The sequence below is a fragment of the Lipotes vexillifer genome, unplaced genomic scaffold, assembly GCF_000442215.2.
Source record: "Lipotes vexillifer unplaced genomic scaffold, Lipotes_vexillifer_v1.1 scaffold22, whole genome shotgun sequence".
In the NCBI taxonomy this organism is placed as follows: Eukaryota; Metazoa; Chordata; class Mammalia; order Artiodactyla; family Lipotidae; genus Lipotes; species Lipotes vexillifer.
Genome location: NW_006779050.1, coordinates 3,055,998 through 3,077,033, shown reverse-complemented (window position 1 = coordinate 3,077,033; position 21,036 = coordinate 3,055,998). Strand labels below are relative to the sequence as shown.

The 21,036-nt window shown below is 36.0% G+C and overlaps 1 protein-coding gene across 3 annotated transcripts in view; it reads right to left on the bottom strand.

Annotated features, from left to right (window-relative positions):
• The window catches only part of TBCK (TBC1 domain containing kinase), a 236,479-nt gene that overhangs the window by 138,622 nt on the left and 76,821 nt on the right, over nt 1-21,036 (bottom strand). For all 3 annotated transcript variants that reach the window (XM_007452155.1, XM_007452154.1, XM_007452156.1), the window contains 7 exons: nt 14,630-14,679; nt 14,321-14,450; nt 12,641-12,739; nt 10,900-10,962; nt 10,249-10,375; nt 8,790-8,840; nt 7,278-7,361 (listed from right to left, as the gene is read on the bottom strand). In XM_007452155.1, the coding sequence (XP_007452217.1) occupies nt 7,278-7,361; nt 8,790-8,840; nt 10,249-10,375; nt 10,900-10,962; nt 12,641-12,739; nt 14,321-14,450; nt 14,630-14,679 (604 nt within the window). The remainder of the gene's footprint in view (nt 1-7,277; nt 7,362-8,789; nt 8,841-10,248; nt 10,376-10,899; nt 10,963-12,640; nt 12,740-14,320; nt 14,451-14,629; nt 14,680-21,036) is intronic.

Here is a 21,036-nt window from a genome sequence, read left to right as displayed (position 1 = left end):
TGTCTTGTTTATTGGTTTCCTTTGCTGTGCAAAAGCTTTGAAGTTTCATTAGGTCCCATTTGTTTATTTTTGTTTTTATTTCCATTACTCTAGGAGGTGAATCAAAAAAGATCTTGCTGTGATTTATGTCAAAGAGTGCTCTTCCTATGTTTTCCTCTAAGAGTTTTATAGTGTCTGGTCTTACATTTAGGTCTCGAATCCATTTTGAGTTTACTTTTGTGTATGGTGTTAGGGAGTGTTCTAATTTCATTCTTTTACATGTCATTGTCCAGTTTTCCCAGCACCACTTATTGAAGAGACTGTCTTTTCTCCATTGTATACCCTTGCCTCCTTTCTCATAGATTAGTTGACCATAGGTGTGTGGGTTTATCTCTGGGCTTTCTATCTTGTTCCATTGATCTATGTTTCTGTTTTTGTGCCAGTATCATATTGTCTTCATTACTGTAGCTTTGTAGTATAGTCTGAAGTCAGGGAGTCTGATTCCACCAGCTCCGCTTTTTTCCCTCAAGACTGATTTGCTATTCGGGGTCTTTTGTGTCTCCATACAAATTTTAAGACTTTTTGTTCTAGTTCCGTAATTTGATAGGGATTGCATTGAATCTGTAAATTGCTTTGGGTAGTATAGTCATTATCACAATATTGATTCTTCCAATCCAAGAACACGGTATATCTCTCCATCTGCTGGTATCATCTTTAATTTCTTTCATCAGCGTCTTATAGTTTTCTGCATACAGTTCTTTTGTCCCCCAGGTATGTTTATTCCTAGGTATTTTATTCTTTTTGTTGCAATGGTAAATGGGAGTGTTTCCTTAATTCCTCATTCAGATATTTCATCATTAGTGTAGTATAGGAATGCAAGGGATTTCTGTGCATTAATTTTGTATCCTGCAACTTTACCAAATTCATTGATTAGCTCTAGGGGTTTTCTGGTGGCATCTTTAGGATTCTCTATGTATAGTATCATGTCATCTGCAAACAGTGACAGTTTTACTTCTTTTCCAATTTGGATTCCTTTTATTTCTTTTTCTTCTCTGGTTGCCATGGCTAGGACTTCCAAAACTATGTTGAATAATAGTGGTGAGAGTGGACATCCTTGTCTTGTTCCTGATCTTAGAGGAAATGGTTTCAGTTTTTCACCATTGGGAATGATGTTTGCTGTGGGTTTGTCATACATGGCCTTTATTACGTTGAGGTAGGTTCCCTGTATGCCCACTTTCTGGAGAGTTTATATGAAAAATTGGTGTTGAATTCTGTCAAAAGCTTTCTCTGCATCTACTGAGATGATCATATGGTTTTAATACTTCAATTTGTTAATATGGTGTATCACATTGACTGATTTGCATATATTGAAGAATCCTTGCATCCCTGGGATAAGTCCCACTTGAGTGTATGATCCTTTTAACGTGCTGTTGGATTCTGTTTGCTAGTATTTTGCTGAGGATTTTTGCATCTATATTCATCAGTGATATTGGTCTCTAATTTTCTTTTTTTGTAGTATCTTCGTCTGATATTGGTATCAGGGTGATGGTGGCCTCATAGGATGAGTTTGCGAGTGTTCCTTCCTCTGCAATTTTTTGGAAGACTTTGAGAAGGATGGGTGTTAACTCTTCTCTAAATGTTTGATAGAATTCACCTGTGAAGCCATCTGGTCCTGGACTTTTGTTTGTTGGAAGATTTTCAATCACAGTTTCAATTACAATACTTGTGATTGGTCTGTTCATATTTCCTATTTCTTCCTGGTTCAGTCTTAGAAGGTTATACCTTTCTAAGAATTTGTCCATTTCTTCTAGGTTGTCCATTTTATTGGCATAGAGCCGCTTGTAGTAGTCTCTTAGGATGTGTTGTATTTCTGGGGTGTCTGTTGTAACTTCTCCTTTTTCATTTCTAATTTTATTGATTTGAGTCATCTCCCTCTTTTTCTTGATGAGTCTGGCTAATGGTTTATCAAGTTTGTTTATCTTCTCGAAGCTTTTAGTTTTATTGATCTTTGGCACTGTTTACCTTGTTTCTATTTCATTTATTTCTGCTCTGATCTTTATGATTTCTTTCCTTCTGCTAACTTTGGGTTTTGTTTGTTCTTCTTTCTCTAGTTCCTTTAGGTGCAAGGTTAGATTGTTTATTTGAGATTTTTCTTGTTTCTTGAGGTAGGCTTGTATAGCTATAAACATCCCTCTTAAAACTGCTTTTGCTGCATCCCATTGTTTTGGATAGTCGTGTTTTCATTGTCATTTGTCTCTGGGTATTTTCTGATTTTCTCTTTGATTTCTTCAGTGATCTCTTGGTTATTTAGTAACGTATTGTTTAGCCTCCATGTGTTTGTGTTTTTTACGTTTTTTTCCCTGTAATTCATTTCTAATCTCATCGTGTTGTGGTCAGAAAAGGTGCTTGGTACGATTTCAATTTTCTTAAATTTACTGAGGCTTGATCCGTGACCCAAGATGTGATCTATCCTGGAGAATGTTCCATGCACACTTGAGAAGAAAGTGTAATCTGCTGTTTTTGGATGGAATGTCCGATAAATATCAATTAAATCTATGTGGTCTATTGTGTCATTTAAAGACTGTGTTTCCTTATTACTTTCTGTCTGCATAATCTGTCCATTGGTGTAAGTGAGGTGTTAAAGTCCCCTACTATTACTGTGTTACTGTCGATTTCCTGTTTTATAGCTGTTAGCATTTGCCTTATGTAATGTGGTGCTCCTATGTTGGGTGCATATATATTTATAATTGTTATATCTTCTTCTTTGATTGATCCCTTGATCATTATGTAGTGTCCTTCCTTATCTCTTATAAGAGTCTTCATTTCAAAGTCTATTTTATCTGTTACGAGTATGGCTACTCCCCTTTCTTTTGATTTCCTTTTGCATGGAATATCTTTTTCCATCCCTTCACTTTCACCTGTATGTGTCCCTAGGTCTGAAGTGGGTCTCTTGTAGACAGCATATAGATGGGTCTTGTTTTTGTATCCATTCAGTGAGCCTGTGTCTTTTGGTTGGAGCATTTAATCCATTCATGTTTAAGGTAATTATCGATATATATGTTCCTATGACCATTTTCTTAATTGTTTTGTTTTTGTTTTTGTAGGTCCTTTTCTTCTCTTATGTTTCCAACTTAGAGAAGTTTCTTTAGCATTTGTTGTAGAGCTGGTTTGGTGGTGCTGAATTCTCTTAGCTTTTGCTTGTCTGTAAAGCTTTTGATTTCTCCATCAAAGCTGAATGAGATCCTTGCAGGGTAATCTGGTTGCAGGTTCTTCCTTTTCATCACTTTTAAGTATATCATGCCACTCCCTTCTGGCTTGTAGAGTTTCTGCTGAGAAATCAGCTGTTAACCTTATGCGAGTTCGCTTGTATGTTGTCATTTTTCCCTTGCTGCTTTCAATAATTTTGCTTTAATTTTTGCTAATTTGATTACTATGTGTCTCATTGTGTTTCTCCTTGGGTTTATCCTGTATGGGACTCTCTGCACTTCCTGGACTTGGGTGGCTATTTCCTTCGCATGTTAGGGAAGTTTTCGACTATAATCGCTTCAAATATTTTCTCGGGTCCTTTCTCTCTCTCTTCTCCTTCTGGGACCCCTATAATGCCAATGTTGTTGTGTTTAATGTTGTCCCAGAGGTCTCTTAGGCTGTCTTCATTTCTTTTCATTCTTTTTTCTTCATTCTGTTCTGCAGCAGTGAATTCCAGCATTCTGTCTTCCAGGTCACTTATCCTTTCTTCTGCCTCAGTTATTCTGCTATTGATTCCCTGTAATGTAGTTTTCATTTCAGTTATTGTTTTGTTCATCTGTTTGTTCTTTAATTCTTCTAGGTCTTTGTTATATATTTCTTGCATCTTCTCAATCTTTGCCTCCATTCTTTTTCCGAGGTCCTGGATCATCTTCACTATCATTATTCTGAATTCTTTTTCTGGAAGGTTGCCTATCTCCACTTCATTTAGTTGTTTTTCTGGGGTTTTATATTGTCTTTTCATCTGGTACATAGCCCTGTGCCATTCATCTTGCCTATCTTTCTGTGAATGTGGTTTTTGTTCCACAGGCTGCAGGATTGTATTTCTTCTTGCTTCTGCTATCTGCCCTCTGGTGAATGAGGCTAAGAGGCTTGTGTAAGTTTCCTGATGGGAGGGACTGGTGGTGGGTAGAGCTGACTGCTGCTCTGGTGGGCAGAGCTCAGTAAAACTTTAATCTGCTTAACTGTTGATGGGTGGGGCTGGGTTCCCTCCCTGTTGGTTGTTTGCCCTGAGGCAGCCCAACACTGGAGCCTACCTGGGCTCTTTGGTGGGGCTAATGACAGACCCTGGGAGGGCTCACGCCAAGAAGTACTTCCCAGAACTTCTGCTGCCAGTGTCCTTGGCCCAAAGGTTAGACACAGGCACACCCTGCCTCTGCAGGAGACCCTCCAACACTAGCAGGTAGGCCTGGCTCTGTCTCCCCTGGGGTCACTGCTCCTTCCCCTGGGTCCCAATGCACACACTACTTTGTGTGTGCCCTCCAAGAGTGGAGTCTCTGTTTCCCCCAGTCCTGTCCAAGTCCTGCAATCAGATCCCACTAGCCTTCAAAGTCTGATTCTCTAGGAATTCCTCCTCCCGTTGCCAGACCCCCAGGTTGGGAAGCCTGAGGTGGGGCTCCGAACCTTCACTCCAGTGGGTGGACTTCTGTAGTATAAGTGTTCTCCGGTCTGTGAGTCACCCACCCAGCAGTTATGGGATTTGATTTTACTGTGATTGCACCCCTCCTACCGTCTCATTGTGGCTTCTCCTTTGTCTTTGGATGTGGGATATCTTTTTTGATGAGTTCCAGTGTCTTCCTGTTGATGACTGCCCAGCAGCTAGTTGTGATTCTGGTTTTCTCACAAGAGGGAATGAGAGCATGTCCTTCTACTCTGCCATCTTGGTTCCTCTCCTCATGTTAGCTTTAAAAATAACAGCATTATACTGCTGTCTTATGTTTAACTGAGGATAAAGGAATCACCTTTTGTGTTGCACAAATACTAACCTGACTATTTTCTACGTTTAATCTTGTCAGTTTGTCTTTGGTGACTGTTTGACATATTTTGCAATGAATAGTCCCTGAAATCTCCTGGTATCATCCAAGGTATTATTAAATCTGCTCCTTTTGGTATTATGGAATCTTAGAGTACACTGTCAACTCTATAATAAACATTACTGATAAAAGATAGTAAGAAAACTATGAATAAGTATGGAACATATCCTTATTAAGATACAAGGTATACACTTACAGAACACCAATTCATAAATTCTTGGAAGATGATATTACATGACTTGAAGTTGGATGGCTTTACTAAATTAACCTACAAGCAAACGGTAAGTTCCTTCCTATGAAATATACTTGTTCTTAATTATAAGAAAGCAAAACAAAAAGTTGTTGCCCTCTAAAAAAAACATTCTTAAGTTAATCCCAACTATATGTAAGTCCACATCCTAGGAATGTACAGGGACTTGGATATATCCATTTTAGGCCAAATCATTTCAATATACAAATACAAATCAATAGAAATTACATTTCAAAACTAACATAAAGACAATGGATCATTACTTCAATTTCTAGCACCCATCTATGTGGTATACACAGAGAACCGTGAATGATCACATGCCTTGATGTGTTCGTAAACAAAAACACTAAGTTTTTAAAAAGAATTTTAATATTTTTCTCTATATACTAATGTAAATGATGATGGAAAAACTGTATGTGTTGCGCTATTTATCCATATTCTTTTCCTCTTATTTTCAGTCTCTTTATCTTTTTAATTTACATTTCCCTTTCTGCTTCCTTTCTAATTATTTTTTTCATTATATTGACCTCTGGTACTCTAGTTTTATACTCATTTCTAACTAAGTAAAAATATTGCTAGTTGAGACCCCACTTACTCAGAATTTTTGATAAATCAGACACAGCTTGTAGTTTTCCTGCTTTATCTATTCAAATTGAGTGAATTATGTGAAACCATAATGATACAGGTATAAATAAACAGCATCAGCTTTAAGTTGTTTAAAGTTTAATAGAATTAATAAGATACACATATAAGAAAAAAGTCTAAATGAAGGGGGTGTTGGAGAAGTTTCATAAAAATCGTAAATGGCGAGACTGCAACCAGGTCTGTTCCAAAAGAAATACGAAACTACAAGAAAATTCCCTGTCCTTAAAACATTAAAATCTTCTTGAAAATATAAGACATAAAATGATATATAATACCATGACAATAATTACATTATCAAAAAATTGTAATAATGATAATAATAATAGTAATAGTAGTAAAAATAACAATCTAGTAATAATTATTGTTATTGAAATGAATGTTTTTATGTGCTAGGTATTTACATATCTTATAATGCTTAACCTTTACAACAACTTTTATTTCAGATATGAGGAACATTATACCTAGCCAACTTAAGTTATTTGTTTAAGACTCACAATAAGTAGTGAAACTTAAATTTGAAACAGTTTGTCTGATTCACAAGTGTTTATTATTAAACTTCTGCTACACTACTTTCAAAAATGAGCTCAAAAAATTATATAAAAGTTTGAATGTGGCTGAAGAAGTCCTGAAAGAATTCACAGATGGGTTATGCTACGTCTTGAACTCTGAAGGAGGAGGTATCTTTTAGGAAAGAAAAGAAAGTGGGAGGATATTTTGGGTGATCAAGCATGAATAAGATGAATGAGAAGTGTTTTTAATATTCTATTTACTTACACAATTAAACACTGTTTAAACTTTTTACTAATTCATGATAGGCTTGCTCCATGGTGAAGCTTTTTGTGGGCAATGTTAATAGTGAAAGAAACAAACAGCTGGACTTTTATTTTCTTAAACTGGCATGCCTGAATTTGAACCAAACTGAGATTAGATATTAAACAGTCATTAGAAAAATACCATAATTCTTTGTGGACTTGGAGAAGAGACTAAACTTAATGATCTTTTCATCTGTTTTAGTGACAGACTGTCACCATTTTTTTTTTTTTTTTTTTGCTGTACGCAGGCCTCTCACTGTTGTGGCCTCTCCCATTGCGGAGCACAGGCTCTGGACGCGCAGGCTCAGCAGCCATGGCTCACAGGCCTAGCCACTCCGCGGCATGTGGGATCTTCCCAGACTGGGGCACGAACCCGTGTCCCCTGCATCGGCAGGCGGACTCTCAACCACTTTGCCACCAGGGAAGCCCTGTCACCATATTTTATTGGGTCAAAATCATAAATTTAACTGAGTATTGGTCACTTTTGACATAAGTGCTTTCCCTATAAAAAGGCAAAGAAACACATTTTCTTACCTTGTATTACATGCGAGTTGTCTTTCAAGAAGAAGTTATACAGGTATTTGGGGATAAAAGCAGACATACAGGCATAAGCCAAGGCTAAGAAAGAGTAAGGCAAATATAACAAATTAGTTAATGAGGTAAAAGATCAGCAGTCATTCACTCAGCACACATTCCTTGAATCTATTTTTAAATAAGAGTTATGTTAATAATTGATGGAAGCACAAAATTTAAGGGGAAAAGCCCTGTACCATTTAAAACAGAAAATGTTTTGGACAACAGAAGATAACCACCTTAGAAACTTTTCAGTTTCAAACTACTGCAGCAGCAGCAAAAAAAAAACAACCCCAAACAAACAAAAAACCCAAAAAACAAAAATAAACAACAAACAAAAAAGCAAACTACCGCAGCAATCATTATCCTATAAGAATAAAAACCTTTTTTATCAGGACTTTATGCATTTTTAAAATCTCTTAACATAATCATTATTAATGAGCTGTATAAACCTCAAGATCACTAATTTTTGTTGATGCAAAGAGCCTGAGAACTTTGGATTTAGAAACACTAGCAATAAATTGTTCTTTCAAACACAGATCCTTTACTATATCTGGATCAGTATGTGTGATAATGAGCTATGCTTAACTAAACGCAACAAAACCTAGTCTAAAGACTAATATCAGAGAACAGGCATTTTAAAAAGTAGTCAAATAGTGAAATTTTAGTTCTCTGGGATTATGCTATTGCTACTCAAATTCCAGAAATCTATTAAAATTCTGATATGAAATAGAATTTGAAGAAATGGAGATTCTGAGATTGAGGCTTCTAAGGATTTATGCTGTATATGGTAACACTCTCTATATGTGATATCATGAGAGATATTCACAAAAATATTCAAATATTTATTGAAAAACCTACTATAAAAGGCATTATATGAGGGAACAGAAAACAAAACAAAAAAAAACCCTTGTCATTTAAAAAAGCTGCTAAACAAAAGAAGGGTTACTATATTAGTATATAAATAACTACAATACAAAACATACAGAAGATAAATTTCTGGAAATACAAAGTGCTATATGGATTCAAGAGGGTAAGAAAAGTCTTCATTAAGGAGGTAGTGGCTTAAAAAATAAAAGGAGGTAGTGGTTGAAATAAAAGTCTCTGGAGGATACAGTATCAATATTGTTTTCTTTACAAATTGTTCAGAAAGTATATATAGACTAAAACTAATCTCTAAAAAAGTCAGAATTTTCTCCAAAGTTTCATAAAAATAGTCACCAAAGTAGATGAATGCATTTAGAATAATCTATCAGGTTCTCCCTAAATCTCTAGTCACAGCTGAAACTCTCCAGTAATAAACTAATCCTTCACATCCTCTAAAATGAGTCTAATAGATTATTTCACAGAAATGTACAATATCTACTAGGAAGAGAGCAAGAACCTTACAATCAAAATAAAAAACTTTCACGTTTGATTAAAATATTTTAAAATAATATGCACAATAATTATTTAAATGATAAATAGGCTTACCTTCATTATTGAAATTTAAATAGAGAAATGGAGCACAAAGTGAGTCAAGACCTGATGGAGAGAGGTTGGGGAAAGAATTCAAATAAACTTAATCCAACAGAATTGTAGATATATACCTTATTGAGTTCTCTGCATTACTTCTATGTAGATTAAGCATTGTACGTATTACCCATTCAGAAATGTATTACGTCATGGGTTATTGTGAGGAGTAACTGATGGTGACTGGCACATAGTAAATGTCCAAAATAAACCAACCATTATTATTATCAAGGTTATTATGAGTTGAAGAGAGAAATATAGTAATAGAAAAATGTAAAAATGATAGAAGGCTTGCATATAGTCCCTGACTGTGTGATCTTGTCAATCACTTAACTCCAGACAGATTTCCTTACCTAGGAGATGAAAATTTTTCTTACATGTTTCTCTGGGATGATGAAAAAAAATTCTTTAAAAAACTGTAGGGCTTCCCTGGTGGCGCAGCGGTTGAGAGTCCGCCTGCCGATGCAGGGGACGTGGGTTCATGCCCCGGTCTGGGAACATCCCACATGCCGCGGAGTGGCTGGGCCCGTGAGCCATGGCCACTGAGCCTGTGCATCCGGAGCCTGTGCTCCGCAACGGGAGAGGCCACAACAGTGACAGGCCCGTGTACCACACACACAAAAAAAAATTGTGAAATAAAATACAAATACATGAAATACATGACATATTTCTTTTATTGATAATAATGCTGTTCATACACTGTCATGTTAAAAGAATGTATATAAATTTATCTATAACTGTTAGAACTCTAAAATGAACAGAGCTAGGAGAAATAATAGCTTCATTTTCAGGTTTGGCCAGAAATAGACACAGAATTGAAATATAAGCACTACTACAACAAATTCAAAAATAAGACTAGGTGGAATGGGTTTCTCATTCATGAATTTATCAATGACCACAAAAATAGTAATGAGGAAAGCTAAAAATCAAGGCTATGGAGCATTAAAGATATTTTTTAAAAAAGAGAGAAAAAAATGAGAAGTTCAGGGTGATATCCTATTCCCCAATTCCCAGTAACCCTGATAAGCATAAGTTGTAGATCATTAAATGCCAAGAATATAAACTTGCCCCAAATTATTTATGGTACAAAATTATTTTATTATTTGCATAAGTATTGAAAAAGTGTATTCACAAAGATTACAATAAGCACAAAATATTCTTTATACTTTCCTAATCAACATGACGGAAAGTTGTCTCATTAAATGTCTTGCATTTAAATGATATTCATTAGACGTTTAGACAAAGTTAAAAAAAAAAAGTTCTCATGTAAACCTCTCAAAAAATGGAGCACAGCTTTAGTGTTGACTTTTCTCAAAGCCAAGGATATTTTGATATTTTGTTTCGATTTTAAAAATTGTCAGTCATGCAACATGTTCCTAACACTTCAAAAAGTGTCTTAGTAATAGGGAAAAAAAGTTACCTTGCCAATACACAAGATCAGGATGAGACACGACCCAGGCTTTTAATACACGCCTAAATTTTGCATGACCTTCTGGTGATGACAGCAGTTCATCATACTGATGACAACGAGGAATATCCACTTCAATCTGTAAAACAGCCAAACAATAATGTAAAACTATAATGGACTGATTGCCAATAAATCCCAAGATAAGGAAAAGGAGAAATTGTATTATGAAATTCAGAATAGGCAACCTACATAATCGTGGTGTCTGAAGTTTTTGAATTTTATACTAATCCACTGGAAACACCAAAAAGTTGTAAGTATACTTAAACAAGGAAAGCAGACTACTTCTTTTGAAAAGGTATGTATTAATTTAGTTTTAAAAAAACCTTCCTTTACAATCTGGTCTAAATAAAGGACAAATTCTTCAGACAAAAAAGTACATTATTAGGAAAAGTTACTTGGCCTAAACTCCTAAAAGGAACAGTTCTAACTCACTAATGAGTTAGAGTAGATCTTAAAGAGGTAAGAGTTATGCTTCTCTAACACCATATGCATATGATGGCTGCTCAGTATTCATAATGAAAGGAAGAAAATTCCTCATGCCTTTTTAAAATTTAAAGATTGGGCAGACTTATCTTAGGTTGTTTAAGAAAATCTAAATCATACTTGTCTATCTGTAGGAATTGGAGTATCTTTATCAATTGCATCATACTTGGCATGAATAGCCCCCTGCAAAAAATAAGAGAAGATATATTACTTTATCATACCCTTAATAATTATAAATTTAGGAAAAATCTACTTATAAATATCTATCTTTGAAAACACACCCAATTATAGATAGGCACACTCATACCCAAAGTATACTCCTTAGAAAAATTTTCTACATCTTTGACAGTCTGTGATGAAAGTCTGAGACAATTTACCATTTTGCTAAGGCAGACATTTGAATTAGACACATTGGAAGACAAATGTGTTGAATGAGTCATGTGGCTAACGACCATGCTTAGCCAATCTCCCAGCCTCCACAGCAACACAAAACACAGTGTTGCTGTTCTCTATTCACTGTTATCTCATGCATAGTAAATTTCATGAAGAAATTTTTTTTAAATTCCAGGGAGGGGAGTAGGGTTCATCCACAAGAAATTTCCCTGTTAAAGTTGGTAATGAAAGCAAAAGTAAAGTGAAACTGTTTAAAGCAGTGGTAATTCAGCACCAGGAAGCAGAAGTTTGGGATGAATTAAAGAGTGGAATATCATGTAGTTATAAAATCATTAAGGGACTAAAGGGATCATTTACATTTTTCAGTTATACCATTACAGAAAGAATAACTGAATAAACCACTTCAAATGTTCGGTCAGTGTCCCAAGCATGGAACACTTCTTATTAGTCTGGTTAACCATAATGGTAGAGAAACAGCCAGGAATTTGGGGTTCAAACTCTGTGCTGTGCCAACTTCTCTGGCACATCTATTTAATGAAAGATTTGGACAACCTGACCTTGGAAGTCCTCTTGAATTTTAAGCATTATATGGTTCTATAATTCTAACTATTAACGTATGATAGAACACTAGACATTCTTGTAAAGCAACCAACCAAAGTCAAAGATATTTAGAGACTCTCATCAAGGGAATCAGGAATGAAGGAAGGAAATCTTTCAACAGAGAGTTAAAAGGATTAAAAGTATTTGGGGAAACTCACACACACAAAAATAGGTGATGGACATCCATAAGATATCTATAAGAAAATACATGAAGGCAAAATGACAAAGAAATTACAGAAAATGAAACAATCTGGCAGGATTTGGCTCATTAGCATGACTGCTGTTCTCTGACAGCACTGCAAGTCACCCTACTAAGTTTGTGACACCTGTCCTTTCCTCACTGCCACAGAGAAGGTGTTGTAGAAGATAAAGTAGCTAATCTCTCTTAGCAGCATATGCTTCTGGTAAGACAGATGTGCCAAAAGGCACTAACTCATTATGTTAATGATTTCTGACAAGGTTCAAATTAGTGTGCAAGATTTTTCCAAATTTAGATAGCATTAGTTATAAATAGGCAATCCGATTCCAAGATGAACATACTTTATAAGCAGGTCTATAGACTTATAAATGATATACATATATTCTTAATATATTTTGATTTTAAAATTAATAATCAAGATAATTTCTGTGAGTCCATTAAATACATTAAATAGAATAAATCTAACAAACCATCAATTATGTTTTTCTATTCTATCTAGTCTATATTCTTTTCCTCTATTCTGTTCACTTAAAATTGCCAAATATTCTTAATGTTCATATTTTACTACATAATTTTCTAGCAACTTGAAAAGTACACATTCAGAAAGCACTTTCATTCTTTTTTCCTACCACTATTAATCAGCTTCCAACCTTCTCTTTTCTTTTTTACCTCAACTCCCAGAAGAGCAGCCCAGGTGAAACCTCTCATAAGAGGAGGAATATCGACTCTTGCTTCTTTCCAGATTTGATTTTTTTTATATGGATAAGCCTACAGATAAAAAAAGATATGATAAATATCTCAAATTACGTGTCATCTTTTTAGTCTAGACAGATCTCAATATACCAGTGAAAAAGTTGAAGGTGAACTGTAATACATTTCTAAGTACCTGAAATTACTTTGACGTTATTAATACATATAAATTAGCAGTGCAATGGTTCCCTATCTTCTGTAAATCTCCTATTACACAATCAAAGAGAGGAGCTGATTCTACTGTTTTTAATCATTCCTCTCTATTATGTGCTCTGGGAGAATTAAGGAAGACTCATAATGAGAATAATATTACCAGTCTCATATGGGTAAAATAATGTATGTAAGGCACTTTGTAAAATATCTGGTGATATAGAAAGTATTAAACAAATATGTTATTATTATGGTTTCTTCTATATCTTTGCACATAAATTTGTCATTTTGTAAATTTGTATGTTAGGAGAGATTTCTAGAAGAGAATTACTAGGACAAAGGGTATGGATGTTAATGCTCCTGATACATATTTTCAGTTGTTTTACAGAATGTTTCTAACACCTTACACTTACTCTAAAAGCGTGAGAGTTCTGGGGACTTCCCTGGTGGTGCAGTGGTTGAAAGTCCACCTGCCGATGCAGGGGACATGGGTTTGTGCCCCAGTCCGGGAAGATACCACATGCCGCAGAGCGGCTAGGCCCGTGGGCCATGGCCGCTGAGCCTGCATGTCCGGAGCCTGTGCTCCACAACGGGAGAGGCCACAACAGTGAGAGGCCCGCGTACCGCAAAAAAAAAAAAAAAAAAAAAAAAAAAAAAAGATTGAGAGTTCCAATCTCAATATACTTTTATTCACTTTGCTAATTCAGTATGCAAGAAAAAGTTATTTTAATTTTTTTTCATTCCTAGTAAGGATACACATTTTGAATTGATTTACTGACTAGTTGTATTCCTGTTGCGTTCTTTATCCATTTCTCTGTTTCGATAATAGTGCTTTTTCTTTTGGTTTTTAGGTGTTCATTTACTTATCTGGCTGCACTGGGTCTTAGTTGCAGCACGCTGGATCTTCGTTGCAGCATGCAGGGATCTTTCGTTATGGCACATGGGCTTCTCTCTAGTTGTGGTGCACGGACTCTAGAGCACGTGGGCTTAGCAGTTGCAGGGCACGGGCTCCACACCGCACAGGCTCAGTAGCTGTGGCACACAGGCTCTCTAGTTGTGGTGCGTGGGCTCTAGAGTGCGCAGGCTTAGTTGCCCTGCAGCATGTGGGATCTTAGCTCCTTGACCAGAAATTGAACCCATGTCACCTGCATTGGAAGGCAGATTCTTACCCACTGGACCACCAGGGAACTTCCCTTAGGTGTTCTTTAAATAGTATGGATATTAATATTTTGTCTAATATGATTTTGCATAGATTTCTGCATCTTGTTTACTTTTTAATTTTATGTACTATGAACAGGTATCATTTTTATAATTAAAGTTAATCAGAAAAGATAGGTCATAAGAATTAGTGTTCTCATGACATCAAGATTCCCTAAGAATTACCAATGAAATAAAAAATAAGGATTGTATGTGGGCTCTTTATAACACTTTACACTTTAGAATCTCTACCTTTAGCAGCCTGTCAAAGAGAATGATTCTGTTTAGTTGGTACTCTGTGTCCCTCTCTCGGATGATTAAAGGGAGAGTGGCAGCTGCAGACAGCTCATTATTGCTGTTTGAATGAGGTAAATTAGACTGACTGTAAAAGAGAAACAAAAGCAGAAAAATTGACAACAGGTATAAAACTTTTAAAAATTAAAAACACCATATTTTTGTGTTATTTTTAGGAAATACTTTTCAAAGAAAATGTACAAGCTTCTTACCAGTATAATATAAACAGAAAGGAAAAATAAGTGTAAAAGGAGATGACATACTCACTCATCTTCAAGTAGTGGGTAAAATGCTTCTCCATCAACATCTTTTAATCTCTGTGAATTTAGAGAGAAAGTATTTGTGATATTTAGGATCTGAGACAAAAATGCTGATCCATATTTAAAAGGAAAAATAACATTAAAATTATGAATTTATAAAGGTACCAAGAAAATGGTAAAATATAAAATAGAATCTAAAATTCATTCCTAACATAAATATGCAAATATACCATGTCTCCAGTGATTAAATCTGGCTGTGAAGACCGTTCTTTTGGTTTTTGAGTTTTTAACCTCCAGGTATCTCTTGTAAAGGTTAGACACCTATAATAATTGTTTTCCAAACACAATTCAGAAATACTAAAATTAGTATGAAGTTTAATAAATGGATATTTTAAAATTATATGAATATTATTTTAAAATGTACTTTTGCATACATATCCCTCAAAGTCAGATTTACTTTTGTTTTGACATTAATGCAAACTAAGACAAAAGTAAGGTGCTAATAAAAAGGATTCAAAAGAATTTCTCACATCATACTTTGAACATAGATGATTCAAACAGCTGATAAATCAACTGACAAAATTCAATTCTTTTATTTTTTTCACAAAGTCATTATAATAAATGTTACTCCAAATAATGACATTGCCAGAATTACAGATATTCTCCAAAAACATAAGAAGGTAGGCAGTAGTAAAGTAAAATCTTAGACAAATGCTAAGCAGGGTGATTAAAGTTAATGCCACCCTGCCTGCTGCTCTGCTGTTCAGTTCAACTTCCAACTAGAAGGCAGCGTGTCTGCTCCTCTGGGGACCAAAACAGAAGATCGAAGTCGCTGTGTAGCCAGCATCGAACTTCTGCTGATTAGAGTCACTGTGCACGCATCCATGTGAGTTATTCCCAGAATTTTTAAAAGCCAAAGAAAACCCAACACTGAGAATCTGGCAAACATTGGATTTATGCCTAACTTTTCTCTAAAATTTGACATGCATTTATCCCATTTTTCCCTTAAACCTTGAGGTATTTCTTTCATGTATTAAAATTCTAAGTTGAAAAATAAGATTTTACCCAATTTTTACTGCATTATTAACGTACATATTTTTTTAAAGCTTAGGTTTTACTGCCCTGAAAGTCATAAATATTATTAGTAACTTGTCTGTTTTCTAGTTAAAAATTTAGCATATTAAGGGTTTAAAAAAGGCAAAAATACTTATACAGAAAAGTATAACATAAAAATTATTTGTTTTCTACATTATTTTAAAAATCAACGTTAATGTTTTTTTCTGAATAATTATAGAAAAAAAGTATTTTAAATTTCAGAAGTGGAAATGTAAGGGAACTGAGGAAGTAAATAAAATGGAAGCCTACATTCAACTTGTATTCATATAATTTGGATTATATTTAAATTAAAGAAACAAATTACGAGTTAAATACAATCAGTTGAAACCATATGTTTTGGATATATTTTATTGTTCACCACCTTGTATTGCTACTTATTTTGTCCACTGTACACATTCTTTCTCTTCAAAGAGATGATAAGTTTAGGGTATCAGGTGTAATCATCATATATTTTAATTTTCTTTTCCTGGCATTATAGCAGATAAGAGATTCTAATATCCCCCTATTGTATAATGTGTAAAATATTAAATGACGGGAAAAGCCTAAAAGAGTAACAAAAATGCAATGACGTAAGACACAAAGCTGGGTTTAGAGAGAAAGGAGGTAAGCTAGCACTAAAGTATACTTACTGATAACTGTGGCCTAGGGCTTTAGAGCACAATGGGACATAGGCTCAGGCACCTGATTAAAGGGGCAGCCAAACTGGAGGAGACCCTGCTACACCCCAGTAAAGACAGAACTGTGTGTATGTGCTGGCGGTGGGGTGGGGAGAGGGCTCTGAACTGCTAGCCTAGAGACAGACAACAAGGGAAATTATCTATTTTATCTTTGGCTATAGACAACAATAAAAAGGCTAGGAGTTTTAGCTTCCAGTCCAACACTCAAAAGCTTGGAAGTTATCCCTCTCGCCCTAACAGCAAGAAAAAAAATGGAAGAAACTGAAAATCAACAACTCTTTTTAGAGCCATCAGGATCAGGGCAAAAATGCTCCCTGGAAAACTGGAGAGACAGGCAAACATAGACAATCACAGCTAAGGTGGAGCAGAAGTTACTGCTGGAGCCTGGTAAGAACATTTGAAGGGTAACTGACTAATTGTTGCAGATTTAGCAAGGACTAACCTGAGAGATAAAAACTTCTGGAGGCCCAGCCCTAGGGGAAACTCCACACTTCCTTGAGTTTTACCTCCATAAATCCCAACAGGTTCTCAGGGTGAAAGTCTAAGAAAAATCCCCTCTTGTCTCTTGCAGGAGGAGAGGCAAAGTAACCACTTTAAACTGCTCCCAGAGTACCCTGTTGTCATAAGTAAAGGCCTGCCCTCAAGGGAAACTATTTTACCAGAGTCTAAATGAACTGGGGTAAGGGAGATTCTAGGCCCCTCTAGGCTTTGATGTGGGGATAAGAAATACCCAATTCCAGCTCTCTCTAGCCTTCCTGTCTCACCTAAAGAAATGGGGAGGGAAGCTGAGAAGCTCAGGCCCAGAGACAAAGGCTCACTAAAATACTGAGACCTAATGATAGGATTATCCCTCCAACCTTATCTCCCTCCCCTATCTTATCTCCACATATAGAGTTCCTGTATAATACAGGGGATTCCAGCTGAAAGAACTGCAAGCCTCAGACCCTATATAAAAGAGTCTCCAGGGAAACCCAAAGGCAGTAAGGAAGATAAGAACAAGGACACTTGAGAAAATTTTACCCTCTGACAAAAAAGCTACACAACAACTAGATAAACATGAAATCTTGCACTAAAGGTCTATTTACGATTGTTCTTCTTACTAATATATCATGTGGGGTTTTCAAAAAAAAAATTGTTAAGGCCTGCTAAAATGTAAAAGAAAGACATTCAGAACCAGATTCACATATGGTAGACATTTTGGAATTATCAGACCAGGAATTTTATATAAATAACTATGATTAAAAAGGATAAAAATTACATCAGACGGGTCTCCAGAAAGCACGTAAGCAAAAAAGAGAGTGGGGTGAAATGTCTAAAGTATTGAAAGATAAAAACAACCAAACTAGAATTCTGTATCCAGCAAAATTACCCCTCAAAGAAAAGAAGATGGTGGTGCAGGGATTAAGAATGAAATCAACGTTAATGTTTTTTTCTGAATAATTATAGAAAAAAAGTATTTTAAATTTCAGAAGTGGAAATGTAAGGGAACTGAGGAAGTAAATAAAATGGAAGCCTACATTCAACTTGTATTCATATAATTTGGATTATATTTAAATTAAAGAAACAAATTACGAGTTAAATACAATCAGTTGAAACCATATGTTTTGGATATATTTTATTGTTCACCACCTTGTATTGCTACTTATTTTGTCCACTGTACACATTCTTTCTCTTCAAAGAGATGATAAGTTTAGGGTATCAGGTGTAATCATCATATATTTTAATTTTCTTTTCCTGGCATTATAGCAGATAAGAGATTCTAATATCCCCCTATTGTATAATGTGTAAAATATTAAATGACGGGAAAAGCCTAAAAGAGTAACAAAAATGCAATGACGTAAGACACAAAGCTGGGTTTAGAGAGAAAGGAGGTAAGCTAGCACTAAAGTATACTTACTGATAACTGTGGCCTAGGGCTTTAGAGCACAATGGGACATAGGCTCAGGCACCTGATTAAAGGGGCAGCCAAACTGGAGGAGACCCTGCTACACCCCAGTAAAGACAGAACTGTGTGTATGTGCTGGCGGTGGGGTGGGGAGAGGGCTCTGAACTGCTAGCCTAGAGACAGACAACAAGGGAAATTATCTATTTTATCTTTGGCTATAGACAACAATAAAAAGGCTAGGAGTTTTAGCTTCCAGTCCAACACTCAAAAGCTTGGAAGTTATCCCTCTCGCCCTAACAGCAAGAAAAAAAATGGAAGAAACTGAAAATCAACAACTCTTTTTAGAGCCATCAGGATCAGGGCAAAAATGCTCCCTGGAAAACTGGAGAGACAGGCAAACATAGACAATCACAGCTAAGGTGGAGCAGAAGTTACTGCTGGAGCCTGGTAAGAACATTTGAAGGGTAACTGACTAATTGTTGCAGATTTAGCAAGGACTAACCTGAGAGATAAAAACTTCTGGAGGCCCAGCCCTAGGGGAAACTCCACACTTCCTTGAGTTTTACCTCCATAAATCCCAACAGGTTCTCAGGGTGAAAGTCTAAGAAAAATCCCCTCTTGTCTCTTGCAGGAGGAGAGGCAAAGTAACCACTTTAAACTGCTCCCAGAGTACCCTGTTGTCATAAGTAAAGGCCTGCCCTCAAGGGAAACTATTTTACCAGAGTCTAAATGAACTGGGGTAAGGGAGATTCTAGGCCCCTCTAGGCTTTGATGTGGGGATAAGAAATACCCAATTCCAGCTCTCTCTAGCCTTCCTGTCTCACCTAAAGAAATGGGGAGGGAAGCTGAGAAGCTCAGGCCCAGAGACAAAGGCTCACTAAAATACTGAGACCTAATGATAGGATTATCCCTCCAACCTTATCTCCCTCCCCTATCTTATCTCCACATATAGAGTTCCTGTATAATACAGGGGATTCCAGCTGAAAGAACTGCAAGCCTCAGACCCTATATAAAAGAGTCTCCAGGGAAACCCAAAGGCAGTAAGGAAGATAAGAACAAGGACACTTGAGAAAATTTTACCCTCTGACAAAAAAGCTACACAACAACTAGATAAACATGAAATCTTGCACTAAAGGTCTATTTACGATTGTTCTTCTTACTAATATATCATGTGGGGTTTTCAAAAAAAAAATTGTTAAGGCCTGCTAAAATGTAAAAGAAAGACATTCAGAACCAGATTCACATATGGTAGACATTTTGGAATTATCAGACCAGGAATTTTATATAAATAACTATGATTAAAAAGGATAAAAATTACATCAGACGGGTCTCCAGAAAGCACGTAAGCAAAAAAGAGAGTGGGGTGAAATGTCTAAAGTATTGAAAGATAAAAACAACCAAACTAGAATTCTGTATCCAGCAAAATTACCCCTCAAAGAAAAGAAGATGGTGGTGCAGGGATTAAGAATGCCACATGCCACGGAGCAACTAAGCCCATGTGCCACAACTACTGAGCCTGCACTCTAGAGCCCACAAGCCACAACTACTGAGCCCGTGCACCACAACTACTGAAGCCCGTGTGCCTAGAGCCCATGCTCCACAACAAGAGAAGCCTCTGCAACAAGACAAGCTGCCGCGACGAGAAGCTCGCGCACCACAACCAAGAGTAGCCCCTGCTAGCCGCAACTAGAGAAAGCTTGTATGCAGTGATGAAGACCCAATGTAGCCAAAAATAAATAAATAAATAAATTTACTTAAAAAAAAAAGTAAAGAAAGATCCAACTCTACGTTGTCTAAAAGAAACCCACTTTAAATATAAAGACATAGATAAATGAAAAGTAAAGGGATAAAGATATACCATGGAAACACTAATTAAAAGGGAACTGGAATAGCTATATTAATTTCAAACAAAACAAACTTCAGAGTAAGAAACATCATATATACACATACACACATCCTATTTATAAGACCAACAATTTAATATCTTAGGAATAAATCTGATAACATATATAGACACTAAAAAGGAAATTCTGATATAAAATAGGACCTAAATAAATGGTATATCTACACCATGTTCAAGAAATAGGACTCCATATGTTGAAGATATCAATTCTCTACAAATTCAATGCAATTCTAATCAAAATCCTATACTTTTAAAATGAAATGACAAGATGATTATAAAAATCAAATAGAAGAGCTCCATGTTAGAGAGTTCACGTTAAAGAACAAACTGGGCATCTCCCCTGCTAGGCATCAAGACCTCATATAAAACCATGTATTAATATAGTGTGTTATTGTCTAAGGTTATATCAACAGGTCAAAGATCAGAATAGAAAGCTCAGAAACATATCCACACATACATGAAAGAGCTGACATTACAGATCAAAAAACCAAAGAGTGAATTATTCAATATGTAGTGCTGAGACAAGGGATTATTTCTTATGAATGAAATGTGATTTTGGATACCTACCTCACATCTTACTAAAAAAAAAAAAAAATTACAGGTGAATTAATGGACAAAATGTGGAAAACAAGGTCTAAATCTTTTAGAAGAAAATACAGAAGAACTTCATAAAAATATATTTGTGCGGTGGTTGGGAGTCCGCCTGCCGATGCAGGGGACGCGGGTTCGTGCCCCGGTCCGGGAGGATACCTACATGCTGCGGAGCGGCTGGGCCCGTGAGCCATGGCCGCTGGGCCTGTGCGTCCGGAGCCTGTGCTCCGCAGGGGGAGGGG